This window comes from Lissotriton helveticus, chromosome 3_1, assembly GCF_964261635.1.
Source record: "Lissotriton helveticus chromosome 3_1, aLisHel1.1, whole genome shotgun sequence".
NCBI classification, from domain to species: domain Eukaryota; kingdom Metazoa; phylum Chordata; class Amphibia; order Caudata; family Salamandridae; genus Lissotriton; species Lissotriton helveticus.
Genome location: NC_136061.1, coordinates 1,050,832,580 through 1,050,851,092, shown reverse-complemented (window position 1 = coordinate 1,050,851,092; position 18,513 = coordinate 1,050,832,580). Strand labels below are relative to the sequence as shown.

General features: G+C 47.2%; 1 protein-coding gene across 1 annotated transcript in view; it reads right to left on the bottom strand.

Moving 5' to 3' along the window:
* The window catches only part of LRP2 (LDL receptor related protein 2), a 342,167-nt gene that overhangs the window by 135,258 nt on the left and 188,396 nt on the right, over positions 1 to 18,513 (bottom strand). The window contains exon 35 of the mRNA XM_078681616.1: positions 13,950 to 14,127. Coding sequence (XP_078537742.1) covers positions 13,950 to 14,127 — 178 coding nt within the window. The remainder of the gene's footprint in view (positions 1 to 13,949; positions 14,128 to 18,513) is intronic.

Here is an 18,513-nt window from a genome sequence, read left to right as displayed (position 1 = left end):
TTACTCAAAACGGATTGCACAGAAGTGGTTCTCCAACAAACGGCTGGCGTTCAAGGGGAAAAGCGGACCAAAGGGCTCAACAAAAAAACACCGGTTGAATGTACCATCAAACGCAACAAAAGTGTGTATGGGTTCCAAAACGATGGAGGACTATGAATTTTATGCCAGCAACGAATATAAGAATTGCACCAGTAACAACTAATTCACCATACACACTCCAAGATGGCACCCAAGAAACTCGAAGGGGGAGGACTATTGCCCAAACCCCTCCTCGCAGGTGTCGGTAAAGGAGGAGCCAAGGCTGGCTTTCAAATGCTTGTGAAATTGAAAAGTTTCCTCATATTGCACGCCGCATCTGAGGAAGTCGGAAGACGAAACGCGTCATGCAAGTGCAATAAAGGAGCTGCACCAACATCCCCCTGTGTGCTCTGCGTGTTCTGTGATGAGGGACACATTCGTGTAGAATAATTGACGTGCAATGCCGCTTGCACGACAGAAGCACCCGCCCAAAGGAGCTCGGCAGGAGAGCGGCGTTTGTGTTTAAATCTGTGGATATATGCCTGCCTGAACCGCCGCTACAATTGGAGCTCGGCTATCTGCCAACAAGTTTGGACTGTGACTGACACATGGCAAAGCCGTTTACTCAAAACGGATTGCACATAAGTGGTTCTCCAACAAACGGCTGGCGTTCAAGGGGAAAAGCGGACCAAAGGGCTCAACAAAAAAACACCGGTTGAATGTACCATCAAACGCAACAAAAGTGTGTATGGGTTCCAAAACGATGGAGGACTATGAATTTTATGCCAGCAACGAATATAAGAATTGCACCAGTAACAACTAATTCACCATACACACTCCAAGATGGCACCCAAGAAACTCGAAGGGGGAGGACTATTGCCCAAACCCCTCCTCGCAGGTGTCGGTAAAGGAGGAGCCAAGGCTGGCTTTCAAATGCTTGTGAAATTGAAAAGTTTCCTCATATTGCACGCCGCATCTGAGGAAGTCGGAAGACGAAACGCGTCATGCAAGTGCAATAAAGGAGCTGCACCAACATCCCCCTGTGTGCTCTGCGTGTTCTGTGATGAGGGACACATTCGTGTAGAATATATATATATATATATATATATATATATATATATATATATATGAATCCACCCTCCAATGACGTGAAAGGAAGCAGCCACAAACAGGGAAACTTCAGGTGAGGCTTTTAATTGGAACTGGACAGCGTAGGTATAATGCATTTCGGTTTATATTCCTTCCTCAGACACCTTTTGCTGCCGCTTCTCATGTTTGTGTAGCCCAGCTCAATTGTCCGTTATTTACATCCTACACGCCCCCAAACATGTGATCATCCGCCTTCTTGCAGCCATTGCAAAACTACAACTCCCAGAAGGCTGTACTCCGGATTGGCGTGATGTGGGGAACCAAAGTTTTATTTTTTCGTTGTTAGCGTTTGTAGGACTAGGCACACTTGGTGAGAACGCATTATGATGTCCTGGCCCCTCGAGTCCCTGCGCGACGTCCCAACCCACAGCGCGTCTTCCAGCTGGGACATGGATCGGCGAGATTGCACCGACTCTCCCGTGAAGTCACGGTCTGCCTGCAAGCAGTGTCCTTCGCATTCCGTCGCTCTGTTGGTGGACTGCCTAAAAGCCCATACCTGGGCATATTCCATCCGCTTGCGCAGTCACCAGTGCAATAGGCAGCCACTTGACAGGACGGGGCTCCTTGACGTGTCCTCTGGCTGACACGAAATATATGAATCCACCCTCCAACGACGTGAAAGGAAGCAGCCACAAACAGGGAAACTTCAGGTGAGGCTTTTAATTGGAACTGGACAGCGTAGGTATAATGCATTTCGGTTTATATTCCTTCCTCAGACACCTTTTGCTGCCGCGTCTCATGTTTGTGTAGCCCAGCTCAATTGTCCGTTATTTACATCCTACACGCCCCCAAACATGTGATCATCCGCCTTGTTGCAGCCATTGCAAAACTACAACTCCCAGAAGGCTGTACTCCGGATTGGCGTGATGTGGGGAACCAAAGTTTTATCTTTTCGTTGTTAGCGTTTGTAGGACTAGGCACACTTGGTGAGAACGCATTATGATGTCCTGGCCCCTCGAGTCCCTGCGCGACGTCCCAACCCGCAGCGCGTCTTCCAGCTGGGACATGGATCGGCGAGATTGCACCGACTCTCCCGTGAAGTCACGGTCTGTCTGCAAGCAGTGTCCTTCGCATTCCGACGCTCTGTTGGTGGACTGCCTAAAAGCCCATACCTGGGCATATTCCATCCGCTTGCGCAGTCACCAGTGCAATAGGCAGCCACTTGACAGGACGGGGCTCCTTGACGTGTCCTCTGGCTGACACGAAATATATGAATCCACCCTCCAACGACGTGAAAGGAAGCAGCCACAAACAGGGAAACTTCAGGTGAGGCTTTTAATTGGAACTGGACAGCGTAGGTATAATGCATTTCGGTTTATATTCCTTCCTCAGACACCTTTTGCTGCCGCGTCTCATGTTTGTGTAGCCCAGCTCAATTGTCCGTTATTTACATCCTACACGCCCCCAAACATGTGATCATCCGCCTTGTTGCAGCCATTGCAAAACTACAACTCCCAGAAGGCTGTACTCCGGATTGGCGTGATGTGGGGAACCAAAGTTTTATCTTTTCGTTTTTAGCGTTTGTAGGACTAGGCACACTTGGTGAGAACGCATTATGATGTCCTGGCCCCTCGAGTCCCTGCGCGACGTCCCAACCCGCAGCGCGTCTTCCAGCTGGGACATGGATCGGCGAGATTGCACCGACTCTCCCGTGAAGTCACGGTCTGCCTGCAAGCAGTGTCCTTCGCATTCCGACGCTCTGTTGGTGGACTGCCTAAAAGCCCATACCTGGGCATATTCCATCCGCTTGCGCAGTCACCAGTGCAATAGGCAGCCACTTGACAGGACGGGGCTCCTTGACGTGTCCTCTGGCTGACACGAAATATATGAATCCACCCTCCAACGACGTGAAAGGAAGCAGCCACAAACAGGGAAACTTCAGGTGAGGCTTTTAATTGGAACTGGACAGCGTAGGTATAATGCATTTCGGTTTATATTCCTTCCTCAGACACCTTTTGCTGCCGCGTCTCATGTTTGTGTAGCCCAGCTCAATTGTCCGTTATTTACATCCTACACGCCCCCAAACATGTGATCATCCGCCTTGTTGCAGCCATTGCAAAACTACAACTCCCAGAAGGCTGTACTCCGGATTGGCGTGATGTGGGGAACCAAAGTTTTATCTTTTCGTTGTTAGCGTTTGTAGGACTAGGCACACTTGGTGAGAACGCATTATGATGTCCTGGCCCCTCGAGTCCCTGCGCGACGTCCCAACCCGCAGCGCGTCTTCCAGCTGGGACATGGATCGGCGAGATTGCACTGACTCTCCCGTGAAGTCACGGTCTGCCTGCAAGCAGTGTCCTTCGCATTCCGACGCTCTGTTGGTGGACTGCCTAAAAGCCCATACCTGGGCATATTCCATCCGCTTGCGCAGTCACCAGTGCAATAGGCAGCCACTTGACAGGACGGGGCTCCTTGACGTGTCCTCTGGCTGACACGAAATATATGAATCCACCCTCCAACGACGTGAAAGGAAGCAGCCACAAACAGGGAAACTTCAGGTGAGGCTTTTAATTGGAACTGGACAGCGTAGGTATAATGCATTTCGGTTTATATTCCTTCCTCAGACACCTTTTGCTGCCGCGTCTCATGTTTGTGTAGCCCAGCTCAATTGTCCGTTATTTACATCCTACACGCCCCCAAACATGTGATCATCCGCCTTGTTGCAGCCATTGCAAAACTACAACTCCCAGAAGGCTGTACTCCGGATTGGCGTGATGTGGGGAACCAAAGTTTTATCTTTTCGTTGTTAGCGTTTGTAGGACTAGGCACACTTGGTGAGAACGCATTATGATGTCCTGGCCCCTCGAGTCCCTGCGCGACGTCCCAACCCGCAGCGTGTCTTCCAGCTGGGACATGGATCGGCGAGATTGCACCGACTCTCCCGTGAAGTCACGGTCTGCCTGCAAGCAGTGTCCTTCGCATTCCGACGCTCTGTTGGTGGACTGCCTAAAAGCCCATACCTGGGCATATTCCATCCGCTTGCGCAGTCACCAGTGCAATAGGCAGCCACTTGACAGGACGGGGCTCCTTGACGTGTCCTCTGGCTGACACGAAATATATGAATCCACCCTCCAACGACGTGAAAGGAAGCAGCCACAAACAGGGAAACTTCAGGTGAGGCTTTTAATTGGAACTGGACAGCGTAGGTATAATGCATTTCGGTTTATATTCCTTCCTCAGACACCTTTTGCTGCCGCGTCTCATGTTTGTGTAGCCCAGCTCAATTGTCCGTTATTTACATCCTACACGCCCCCAAACATGTGATCATCCGCCTTGTTGCAGCCATTGCAAAACTACAACTCCCAGAAGGCTGTACTCCGGATTGGCGTGATGTGGGGAACCAAAGTTTTATCTTTTCGTTGTTAGCGTTTGTAGGACTAGGCACACTTGGTGAGAACGCATTATGATGTCCTGGCCCCTCGAGTCCCTGCGCGACGTCCCAACCCGCAGCGCGTCTTCCAGCTGGGACATGGATCGGCGAGATTGCACCGACTCTCCCGTGAAGTCACGGTCTGCCTGCAAGCAGTGTCCTTCGCATTCCGACGCTCTGTTGGTGGACTGCCTAAAAGCCCATACCTGGGCATATTCCATCCGCTTGCGCAGTCACCAGTGCAATAGGCAGCCACTTGACAGGACGGGGCTCCTTGACGTGTCCTCTGGCTGACACGAAATATATGAATCCACCCTCCAACGACGTGAAAGGAAGCAGCCACAAACAGGGAAACTTCAGGTGAGGCTTTTAATTGGAACTGGACAGCGTAGGTATAATGCATTTCGGTTTATATTCCTTCCTCAGACACCTTTTGCTGCCGCGTCTCATGTTTGTGTAGCCCAGCTCAATTGTCCGTTATTTACATCCTACACGCCCCCAAACATGTGATCATCCGCCTTGTTGCAGCCATTGCAAAACTACAACTCCCAGAAGGCTGTACTCCGGATTGGCGTGATGTGGGGAACCAAAGTTTTATCTTTTCGTTGTTAGCGTTTGTAGGACTAGGCACACTTGGTGAGAACGCATTATGATGTCCTGGCCCCTCGAGTCCCTGCGCGACGTCCCAACCCGCAGCGCGTCTTCCAGCTGGGACATGGATCGGCGAGATTGCACCGACTCTCCCGTGAAGTCACTCTGCCTGCAAGCAGTGTCCTTCGCATTCTGACGCTCTGTTGGTGGACTGCCTAAAAGCCCATACCTGGGCATATTCCATCCGCTTGCGCAGTCACCAGTGCAATAGGCAGCCACTTGACAGGACGGGGCTCCTTGACGTGTCCTCTGGCTGACACGAAATATATGAATCCACCCTCCAACGACGTGAAAGGAAGCAACCACAAACAGGGAAACTTCAGGTGAGGCTTTTAATTGGAACTGGACAGCGTAGGTATAATGCATTTCGGTTTATATTCCTTCCTCAGACACCTTTTGCTGCCGCGTCTCATGTTTGTGTAGCCCAGCTCAATTGTCCGTTATTTACATCCTACACGCCCCCAAACATGTGATCATCCGCCTTGTTGCAGCCATTGCAAAACTACAACTCCCAGAAGTCTGTACTCCGGATTGGCGTGATGTGGGGAACCAAAGTTTAATCTTTTCGTTGTTAGCGTTTGTAGGACTAGGCACACTTGGTGAGAACGCATTATGATGTCCTGGCCCCTCGAGTCCCTGCGCGACGTCCCAACCCGCAGCGCGTCTTACAGCTGGGACATGGATCGGCGAGATTGCACCGACTCTCCCGTGAAGTCACGGTCTGCCTGCAAGCAGTGTCCTTCGCATTCCGACGCTCTGTTGGTGGACTGCCTAAAAGCCCATACCTGGGCATATTCCATCCGCTTGCGCAGTCACCAGTGCAATAGGCAGCCACTTGACAGGACGGGGCTCCTTGACGTGTCCTCTGGCTGACACGAAATATATGAATCCACCCTCCAACGACGTGAAAGGAAGCAGCCACAAACAGGGAAACTTCAGGTGAGGCTTTTAATTGGAACTGGACAGCGTAGGTATAATGCATTTCGGTTTATATTCCTTCCTCAGACACCTTTTGCTGCCGCGTCTCATGTTTGTGTAGCCCAGCTCAATTGTCCGTTATTTACATCCTACACGCCCCCAAACATGTGATCATCCGCCTTGTTGCAGCCATTGCAAAACTACAACTCCCAGAAGGCTGTACTCCGGATTGGCGTGATGTGGGGAACCAAAGTTTTATCTTTTCGTTGTTAGCGTTTGTAGGACTAGGCACACTTGGTGAGAACGCATTATGATGTCCTGGCCCCTCGAGTCCCTGCGCGACGTCCCAACCCGCAGCGCGTCTTCCAGCTGGGACATGGATCGGCGAGATTGCACTGACTCTCCCGTGAAGTCACGGTCTGCCTGCAAGCAGTGTCCTTCGCATTCCGGCGCTCTGTTGGTGGACTGCCTAAAAGCCCATACCTGGGCATATTCCATCCGCTTGCGCAGTCACCAGTGCAATAGGCAGCCACTTGACAGGACGGGGCTCCTTGACGTGTCCTCTGGCTGACACGAAATATATGAATCCACCCTCCAACGACGTGAAAGGAAGCAGCCACAAACAGGGAAACTTCAGGTGAGGCTTTTAATTGGAACTGGACAGCGTGGGTATAATGCATTTCGGTTTATATTCCTTCCTCAGACACCTTTTGCTGCCGCGTCTCATGTTTGTGTAGCCCAGCTCAATTGTCCGTTATTTACATCCTACACGCCCCCAAACATGTGATCATCCGCCTTGTTGCAGCCATTGCAAAACTACAACTCCCAGAAGGCTGTACTCCGGATTGGCGTGATGTGGGGAACCAAAGTTTTATCTTTTCGTTGTTAGCGTTTGTAGGACTAGGCACACTTGGTGAGAACGCATTATGATGTCCTGGCCCCTCGAGTCCCTGCGCGACGTCCCAACCCGCAGCGTGTCTTCCAGCTGGGACATGGATCGGCGAGATTGCACCGACTCTCCCGTGAAGTCACGGTCTGCCTGCAAGCAGTGTCCTTCGCATTCCGACGCTCTGTTGGTGGACTGCCTAAAAGCCCATACCTGGGCATATTCCATCCGCTTGCGCAGTCACCAGTGCAATAGGCAGCCACTTGACAGGACGGGGCTCCTTGACGTGTCCTCTGGCTGACACGAAATATATGAATCCACCCTCCAACGACGTGAAAGGAAGCAGCCACAAACAGGGAAACTTCAGGTGAGGCTTTTAATTGGAACTGGACAGCGTAGGTATAATGCATTTCGGTTTATATTCCTTCCTCAGACACCTTTTGCTGCCGCGTCTCATGTTTGTGTAGCCCAGCTCAATTGTCCGTTATTTACATCCTACACGCCCCCAAACATGTGATCATCCGCCTTGTTGCAGCCATTGCAAAACTACAACTCCCAGAAGGCTGTACTCCGGATTGGCGTGATGTGGGGAACCAAAGTTTTATCTTTTCGTTGTTAGCGTTTGTAGGACTAGGCACACTTGGTGAGAACGCATTATGATGTCCTGGCCCCTCGAGTCCCTGCGCGACGTCCCAACCCGCAGCGCGTCTTCCAGCTGGGACATGGATCGGCGAGATTGCACTGACTCTCCCGTGAAGTCACGGTCTGCCTGCAAGCAGTGTCCTTCGCATTCCGACGCTCTGTTGGTGGACTGCCTAAAAGCCCATACCTGGGCATATTCCATCCGCTTGCGCAGTCACCAGTGCAATAGGCAGCCACTTGACAGGACGGGGCTCCTTGACGTGTCCTCTGGCTGACACGAAATATATGAATCCACCCTCCAACGACGTGAAAGGAAGCAGCCACAAACAGGGAAACTTCAGGTGAGGCTTTTAATTGGAACTGGACAGCGTAGGTATAATGCATTTCGGTTTATATTCCTTCCTCAGACACCTTTTGCTGCCGCGTCTCATGTTTGTGTAGCCCAGCTCAATTGTCCGTTATTTACATCCTACACGCCCCCAAACATGTGATCATCCGCCTTGTTGCAGCCATTGCAAAACTACAACTCCCAGAAGGCTGTACTCCGGATTGGCGTGATGTGGGGAACCAAAGTTTTATCTTTTCGTTGTTAGCGTTTGTAGGACTAGGCACACTTGGTGAGAACGCATTATGATGTCCTGGCCCCTCGAGTCCCTGCGCGACGTCCCAACCCGCAGCGTGTCTTCCAGCTGGGACATGGATCGGCGAGATTGCACCGACTCTCCCGTGAAGTCACGGTCTGCCTGCAAGCAGTGTCCTTCGCATTCCGACGCTCTGTTGGTGGACTGCCTAAAAGCCCATACCTGGGCATATTCCATCCGCTTGCGCAGTCACCAGTGCAATAGGCAGCCACTTGACAGGACGGGGCTCCTTGACGTGTCCTCTGGCTGACACGAAATATATGAATCCACCCTCCAACGACGTGAAAGGAAGCAGCCACAAACAGGGAAACTTCAGGTGAGGCTTTTAATTGGAACTGGACAGCGTAGGTATAATGCATTTCGGTTTATATTCCTTCCTCAGACACCTTTTGCTGCCGCGTCTCATGTTTGTGTAGCCCAGCTCAATTGTCCGTTATTTACATCCTACACGCCCCCAAACATGTGATCATCCGCCTTGTTGCAGCCATTGCAAAACTACAACTCCCAGAAGGCTGTACTCCGGATTGGCGTGATGTGGGGAACCAAAGTTTTATCTTTTCGTTGTTAGCGTTTGTAGGACTAGGCACACTTGGTGAGAACGCATTATGATGTCCTGGCCCCTCGAGTCCCTGCGCGACGTCCCAACCCGCAGCGCGTCTTCCAGCTGGGACATGGATCGGCGAGATTGCACTGACTCTCCCGTGAAGTCACGGTCTGCCTGCAAGCAGTGTCCTTCGCATTCCGACGCTCTGTTGGTGGACTGCCTAAAAGCCCATACCTGGGCATATTCCATCCGCTTGCGCAGTCACCAGTGCAATAGGCAGCCACTTGACAGGACGGGGCTCCTTGACGTGTCCTCTGGCTGACACGAAATATATGAATCCACCCTCCAACGACGTGAAAGGAAGCAGCCACAAACAGGGAAACTTCAGGTGAGGCTTTTAATTGGAACTGGACAGCGTGGGTATAATGCATTTCGGTTTATATTCCTTCCTCAGACACCTTTTGCTGCCGCGTCTCATGTTTGTGTAGCCCAGCTCAATTGTCCGTTATTTACATCCTACACGCCCCCAAGCATGTGATCATCCGCCTTGTTGCAGCCATTGCAAAACTACAACTCCCAGAAGGCTGTACTCCGGATTGGCGTGATGTGGGGAACCAAAGTTTTATCTTTTCGTTGTTAGCGTTTGTAGGACTAGGCACACTTGGTGAGAACGCATTATGATGTCCTGGCCCCTCGAGTCCCTGCGCGACGTCCCAACCCGCAGCGTGTCTTCCAGCTGGGACATGGATCGGCGAGATTGCACCGACTCTCCCGTGAAGTCACGGTCTGCCTGCAAGCAGTGTCCTTCGCATTCCGACGCTCTGTTGGTGGACTGCCTAAAAGCCCATACCTGGGCATATTCCATCCGCTTGCGCAGTCACCAGTGCAATAGGCAGCCACTTGACAGGACGGGGCTCCTTGACGTGTCCTCTGGCTGACACGAAATATATGAATCCACCCTCCAACGACGTGAAAGGAAGCAGCCACAAACAGGGAAACTTCAGGTGAGGCTTTTAATTGGAACTGGACAGCGTAGGTATAATGCATTTCGGTTTATATTCCTTCCTCAGACACCTTTTGCTGCCGCGTCTCATGTTTGTGTAGCCCAGCTCAATTGTCCGTTATTTACATCCTACACGCCCCCAAACATGTGATCATCCGCCTTGTTGCAGCCATTGCAAAACTACAACTCCCAGAAGGCTGTACTCCGGATTGGCGTGATGTGGGGAACCAAAGTTTTATCTTTTCGTTGTTAGCGTTTGTAGGACTAGGCACACTTGGTGAGAACGCATTATGATGTCCTGGCCCCTCGAGTCCCTGCGCGACGTCCCAACCCGCAGCGCGTCTTCCAGCTGGGACATGGATCGGCGAGATTGCACTGACTCTCCCGTGAAGTCACGGTCTGCCTGCAAGCAGTGTCCTTCGCATTCCGACGCTCTGTTGGTGGACTGCCTAAAAGCCCATACCTGGGCATATTCCATCCGCTTGCGCAGTCACCAGTGCAATAGGCAGCCACTTGACAGGACGGGGCTCCTTGACGTGTCCTCTGGCTGACACGAAATATATGAATCCACCCTCCAACGACGTGAAAGGAAGCAGCCACAAACAGGGAAACTTCAGGTGAGGCTTTTAATTGGAACTGGACAGCGTAGGTATAATGCATTTCGGTTTATATTCCTTCCTCAGACACCTTTTGCTGCCGCGTCTCATGTTTGTGTAGCCCAGCTCAATTGTCCGTTATTTACATCCTACACGCCCCCAAACATGTGATCATCCGCCTTGTTGCAGCCATTGCAAAACTACAACTCCCAGAAGGCTGTACTCCGGATTGGCGTGATGTGGGGAACCAAAGTTTTATCTTTTCGTTGTTAGCGTTTGTAGGACTAGGCACACTTGGTGAGAACGCATTATGATGTCCTGGCCCCTCGAGTCCCTGCGCGACGTCCCAACCCGCAGCGCGTCTTCCAGCTGGGACATGGATCGGCGAGATTGCACCGACTCTCCCGTGAAGTCACGGTCTGCCTGCAAGCAGTGTCCTTCGCATTCCGACGCTCTGTTGGTGGACTGCCTAAAAGCCCATACCTGGGCATATTCCATCCGCTTGCGCAGTCACCAGTGCAATAGGCAGCCACTTGACAGGACGGGGCTCCTTGACGTGTCCTCTGGCTGACACGAAATATATGGATCCACCCTCCAACGACGTGAAAGGAAGCAGCCACAAACAGGGAAACTTCAGGTGAGGCTTTTAATTGGAACTGGACAGCGTAGGTATAATGCATTTCGGTTTATATTCCTTCCTCAGACACCTTTTGCTGCCGCGTCTCATGTTTGTGTAGCCCAGCTCAATTGTCCGTTATTTACATCCTACACGCCCCCAAACATGTGATCATCCGCCTTGTTGCAGCCATTGCAAAACTACAACTCCCAGAAGGCTGTACTCCGGATTGGCGTGATATATATATATATAACTTTTTATGTTAGTATGTTATTTTATTAAGAGTTTATTAGTATATTAGGTTTTATACATTCATGGGGTTACTCATATATGTAATGTGTTTGACCCCAAGTAGTCTCCGTACTCTTACATAGACTGCAGTAGGAATAGTAAAATTAATGTCTTTGCAGTTCAACATTTTTCTTACGGTTGTGCTGTTTGGAGTGGGAATATTACATTTCATCCTTCTGAAGGCCAACTCTTTCCCTGCTGTTGAAGAGACTGAAGTGGGAATATTAAGTTTTACCCCCCAAAGTCCAAGACGTTCCCTACTGTTGCCCTGACTGGAGTGGGAATATGACATTTCACCCCTTCAAAATCCAACACTTTCCCTTCTGTTCCACATACTGGAGTGGGAATAGTGCATTTTACCCTTCCAAGTCCAAAACTATCTCTACTATTGCACCGTTTTCAGTAGGAATAGCAAATGTAACCCCATCCAAAGTCCACCACTTTCCCTTTTGTTGTGTAGACTGGAGTGGGAATAGTAAATTTCACCCCTTCGAAATCCAGTGCTTTCCGTACTGTTGCGTAGACTGAAGTGGGAATAGTAAATTTAACCCCTCCAAAGTTCAACACTTTCCCTACTGTTGTGTAGAGTGAAGTGGGAATAGTATATTTAATATTCTAAGACACTCGTCCGATTCAGGGAAATAATACAGCTGTTCCAAAAAGCTGAGGTAAAGTACAACAATATTTAATGAAGCCAAACACCCATTATTTATATTTTAATTGTATTACTATGAACATATGTATTTTCATATTCATTAACTTAAAATATTAAAACAAAAAGATAATGCATAAATAAACATTTTATTAACAATATCATATATATGTATTCATATTGCTCAAGTTAATATATAAAACAAATAGCATGATGTAAAGTATTTTTATTAACTATGTTACATATATATATATATATATTCAAATAGATGTATTTTTGTCTCTTTATATAGTATATGAGTATTTAAGTATATAAATATATAAGTATTAGGTATGAATGGAAGATATTAAATTTACATTGTGTTACATTCATATATTTAATATTTAACATTCACTACTTTAAACCCTATTTATTTTTGTCTATTTTATGACAAAATGAGGGTCAATGATTTTTTTGCAAATAGTTTTGTACTTACCATTATAAATATAGGGACATAATATTTTATTTATTTGATGTAATAGAACATGTCATGAGTGATATCATATGTCGGGTCATAAGCAGTGCATTAACTCTGCTAACTATAAATTGTAGTTTTTTTTGTTCAAAACGTTATGTTGACACTGACATATTCACCAAAATACAATGTTCCTTTAACATTTGTTTTTTCAGTGAATTTCTAAGGTTTTCTTTAACGTAAAGTAAAATATAATAACAATTCCTAACTTTTGTGTTTTGTAAGTGAATTTCTAGGGGCTTTTTTACCTGAAGTAATATTTTGTTACCATATGTAATGTCAGTCCCATGCCACGCACAGCCTTAGGTCGTGCGTGGCGTGGGTTAGGCTGCAGGGCCTGGCATACAACCAGGCCCTACGTCTAAACCCCTGCAGGCAGCCTACCCCAGAGGCGCACAGCCTTTGGCCGTGCACAGCCGGGGGTGTTGGCCACAGGGCCTAGGATGTCCAACCGCCCCATAGGCAGTCAACCCGAGCTGGGGACAGTCTTTGCCCGTGTGCGGTGAGGGAACGTGCTCAGTCCTGGCCTGCCGCTAGCCCCTAAGGCCAACCCCTTGCAGGCAGCCAACTACCTGCAGGCTCGGATGGCATATGATTGGCCTTTGTGTCACGGTTACCCCTTTCTGCTCAGCATTTTTTTCAGGGGGACCCTCTCTTCAAGCCTTATTAGGTTCTAGGGAGTGGGACCCCGTCCCTCAGGGCCATAATGCATAACTTAGGGGAGGGCAGCATGTGGCCCCTCTCCCAATCCTCCGTGGGCCCTTTCCATTAAAAAGGGGAGAGAGGCCGTGTGACCCACCTTCCCTGGACCTAAATAAGCCCTGGGGGCCCAATCCCCAAGGCTGAATCCATTAAAAAGGTGGAGGGGACCACGTGCGCCTCCCTCCCCAAGCCTATTGTGGCCCCAGGGACCCCATCCCAAGGTCCTCTCTAAATTACAAGCAGGTGTCATGGTGCCCGTCGGTGACACCCACTAAGCAGCACATATTACGGGAAGGGGCTGCACAGCCCCCCTCCCTGAGCATCATTAAGCATTCAGACCCCACCACCCAGGGCCAAATTCAATTAAAAAGGGGACGGGGCTGCAGGATCACCTGCTCTAAGCCTTATTAGTCCCTGTGAACCCTCTCTCCCAGGGCTGAATTGCATGAAAAAGGGGAGGGAGCCACACCACCCCCCCTCCTAGAGCCGTTTTAGACCCTAGGAACCCCATCCCCTGGGGCCAAAACCAAGAAAAAGGGGGAGAGGCCGAGCAGCAGCCTCTCTCACCAATCCGTATTTAAGCTCTCAGTCTGCCTGCCCATTTTAGAGGTTAGCAGACTCCAGGTTTCCTCTGATGGAATACTCATCTCTCGAAAAAGTCGTTGAAAAGGATGTAGAGAGTCAGTTCTTCAAATTAAAAAAAAACATTGAACATGCGTAACACATTTCAAGAAAAGAATCACATGGTTGACTTACCACACCACTGCCGGTCACACCCCAGTACAGTTTTTGTTCCTTGATGTCAATGGCAATGAACTCCACATGGTCAAGATTATTGATGACCAGCACTGCAGCATTGGCGCCATCCATGTCAGCACTGGCGATCTTTGCCTGTATCCCACTCTCAGTCCCCTGATCTGTCCAGTACATTTTGCTGCAGTAGAGAACATCTCGTCATTCACAGAGACATACAGTGACAAGAGCCATAAGACATAATGGATCAAAATACATCTAAATTAACATTTACAAAGCAAATCATGACAATATCAATAACTTGCTCTTTGTGTAAAGCTGTCAAATCATTTAGAGAGTTGCAAATAATATTACTCAAGCTAACTGTTATGAGCGTCGGAAGATGAGAGAACAGGGTGTGACTTTCCACCTGACAAGATGGCTGCCGAATTGTAGAGCTCTTCACGTCAGCAGAGTTTTACTGACTTTATACACCATTCAACTTCTTTGTCATCCATATACAGAAGGGAATGCTTTTTAACTTGCTCAGTTTGAAATTTAAGCCTTGAATAAAGGCATTATGCTGCAGTTTTAAGCAAATGTTTCTTCAGCACTCCAGGGAATGTTCTCAACATGAACAAGCCTTCGATTTTGATTTCAGTCAGTGCTCAAACTCAAAGCTCTCTTTATGTCATCCTCATATAGTAAGTATTCAATCTTTATCTCCATTTGCTGCAGTATGTTTTATGTAGTGATTTTTTTCTCTAATCCTCTTGACAAACCTGTATTTTACATTTTCAAGAAACATCAGTTTTGAAATGTTGCAAAACTGTCTTTTGCTCAAACCTGCCTTTAATTTATAGTTTGTAATAATTTGGGTTGATATTATGTGCTGCTGCTATCCTTGGTTCTTCAATGCGTCATGGCTCCTTTCAGAGAAATAGCAACATACAGCTACCTGAAAATGATATGTCCTGACACTTTCAACTTTGTCTTGTTCACCATATTGAAGATTTAAACAAATTTCACTACTCTCAAACCCAAAAGTGCCAGCTTTAATATATCACCAGATTCTAACTCCAACTTTAAAGGTCTTGTTTCCTCTGGTGCTAAACTGAAGCATGTTAGGAATGGCTCATCATCTCTTGTGTTTTCTGACAACCGTATTGTGGACAAAATCTTCAATTACATCAGAGTTTTACAGTGCTTCATGAAAGCAACCAATCATACATTGCAGATGGCTGAGGATAGATGGGCATCCCAGAAGAATAGTCTAGTAGAGATGGAGCAACTCATTGGTGATGCACAAGAACTGACATAAGGAATATAGCAGGTTTGGCGTTAGATGTTTACTTTTAAAAAGACACACATAGGACTTGGAGATTCACAACAGGCATACACATGTAAGAGGTTTACCTGAGGGTTTCAAAGGTCATGACCCGTGGGCATTTCTAAAAATATTCCTCCTTGAATTGGATTTATCATCAGGTTCTCATCCTCTTAATATACATAGGGCTATAGACGTTGCAGATTGATACCTATTGCTTTCTTATCTAAACCTTGTGAAATCATCATGCTATTCCTGGACTACACTGACCTGCTGCATACAATTAGAGCAGCCAATAAGAAGAAGCTTTTTATGGGCATGTAATGAAACTCTCAACTCTAGGGACATTTCTAATGCTAATAATGCCAGAACGAAGACGTTACTTTTGATGAGCCCAACTCTTCCTTGATTAAATATTAGATAGTGCATTGTTTATCCATCTTATTTAAAGATCACCCACAAATCTCCAGCCCAACTCATAGATTATATCATTAAAAAAGCCCAATTGCTATGAACATTTTAATTGCAAAATCTATTTAATTTTATTGCTTTTATATGAATCCTTAGTGGTGTTATGTATTAATCCATATTTTTCTGCAGGTGCCTTTTGTCTTGTTGTCATGTCGGTATTACACTTCTTAGATTTGTTTCCATTTTCAGATCTGAGTTCTTCCTCTTGATCTGCTGCTCCCTCTTTCTAATTTCATTTACTGTTCAATTGTTTACTTCTTCTTTCCTGTATCTATTTCTTTTATTATGTTCTGCTTTGTCGCTCTCTTGTCCTGTTCTTACTGTTATACTCAGACTTCTTTGATGGTACAATGGTAATACATGCCAAGATGGTGCCTGTCTTCACACAAGGAATCAATCATTGTAACCCATGCCGTTGTTAATTTCTAAGGAAACGATACAAGTGATGACGTATATAATGATGCTGCTATCGGTGTGCCAGTTAACATTGAGATAAGCGACAGCAGAGATGCGTTTGTTGTGCATTTTCCATTAAAAGAATTGGATTAATTCATCCCTGTGACTGCCGACCTCATTTGTGATAAAGGAGCGAGAATATTTATCGTGGGCCCACCCCGCGCGGTTGGGCACCCGTTCGTGAGTGCGGCAGGAAAAGGTGGTTTGGAGCCTATGTGTATATATATATATTCACTGAAAAAACCATAGGTTAGAGACCATATATAGTTAGCTGGACATTTTATTGACATAAAACCAATGAAATTCCATATATAGTTAGTTGCACTAACTATATATCGCGCACCCGCAATCCACTGCTGGCTGATGATGTCACATATTACATCATTCATGAAATGGTCAGTGACATCACTGATGACATCACTGATGACATCTCAAATGACATCACTGATGACATCACTGATGACATCTCAAATGACATCACTGATGACATCATCTAGTGTCTGTGTGTTTTTGTAAAGTTTAAATATGTTTTACATATTGAAGAATGAGTGGATGTATGGAAGACTGAGTGTGTGTGTGGCTGGCTGGGAGGTGTGTGACTCTGTGCATATCAATGTGTACTTGTATCAGTGATTGTATAAGAGAGTAAGTATGTGTTAGTATATGTGTGAAAAGTATGGTGTTCTGTGTTTAACTGTATAGATGAGGAAATCGAAGTGTGATTGATTCTTCACAGGACTGACTAGGTGTATGAGTGCATATGATAGTGTTGTAATAATGAGTGACTGTATGTATGAGTGATTGTATGGGTGAATGAGTGAATGTGTGTGTAGACGTAGGAATCAGTGAGTGCGTATGTAGTAACTGGTATTGGTGTGTCATGATGTCATCAGTGATGTCATTTGAGATGTCATCAGTGATGTCATTTGAGATGTCATCAGTGATGTCATCAGTGATGTCACTGAAGTATGGTGTTCTGTGTTTAATTGAATAAATTGGGAATTGGAAGTGTGATTGATTCTTTACAGGACTGACTAGGTGTGTGAGTAACTCCATGGATGAGTGGCAGTGTGTGAGTGTCTGCAGAGGTGTATGAGTGCATATAATAGTGTTGTAATAATGAGTGACTGTATGTATGAGTGATTGTATGGGTGAATGAGTGAATGTGTGTGTAGACGTAGGAATCAGTGAGTGCGTATGTAGTAACTGGTATTGGTGTGTCATGATGTCATCAGTGATGTCATTTGAGATGTCATCAGTGATGTCATCAGTGATGTCATTTGAGATGTCATCAGTGATGTCATCAGTGATGTCACTGACCATGTCATGAATGATGTAATATGTGACATCATCAGCAGTGGATTGCGGGTGCGCGATATATAGTTAGTGCAACTAACTATATATGGAATTTCATTGGTTTTATGTCAATAAAATGTCCAGCTAACTATATATGGTCTCTAACCTATGGTTTTTTCAGTGAATTTTCAAGGTTTTGTAAATGCAAATTCCTAACTATATATGGTCTATAACCTATGGTTTTTTCAGTGAATTTCATTGGTTTTTTAAAAGCTAATATCTATAGCTGTAAAATATATTCTTTATTACGTGACGTATCACGTAGCCACGTAAGACGCCTCATGACGCGTCGCATAACCGTGTCGTATCGGCTCTGCAGCGCAAACAAAACCCGTAACGTAAGCGTGCCGGAGCACGCTTACAGATATATATTTTTTTTTTAACCTTAATTAGACAAAATCCACACGTGCACATATCTTGAGGCCTTGCAAAGGCACATCAAACAAACAGTCCTTACAATTTTGCCAAGTTTGCTGGAAATCTATTCCCTTAATTTTTTTTTTACTGTTTCTCTTGGTTTTCCCCTTGTTACGCTTACCGGGACGCTACCCGGTACGCGAACCGGACGCTCCAAAAACACAAGATGGCGGACTCCCATTACGCTGCCGGTTAGCTGCCCGGTTCGCGTACCGGGAAGCGCCTCTACCGCGAAAAATCGCGGGGGACTTTAATATCCCCCTCATCAATCCTAGGGGGTCAGGAGGGGTTTACCTTGCCCCCTTTCCTTCATTTCCCCCTTCTTTTTTCACCACATCTTGTCTCTCGAACCTACCGAGAGACAAGATGGCGGCCGCTCCGGACTGTTTACAATGTTGACAGCTACGCTGCCGGTTAGCTGCCCGGTTAGCTGCCCGGTGAGCTGCCCGGTGAGCTGCCCGGTGAGCTGCCCGGTTCGCGTACCGGGACGCGCCTCTACGGCGTAAAATCGCAAAAAATTTTTTTTTTTTATTTTTTGCCCCACGGGGCACTTTAATATCC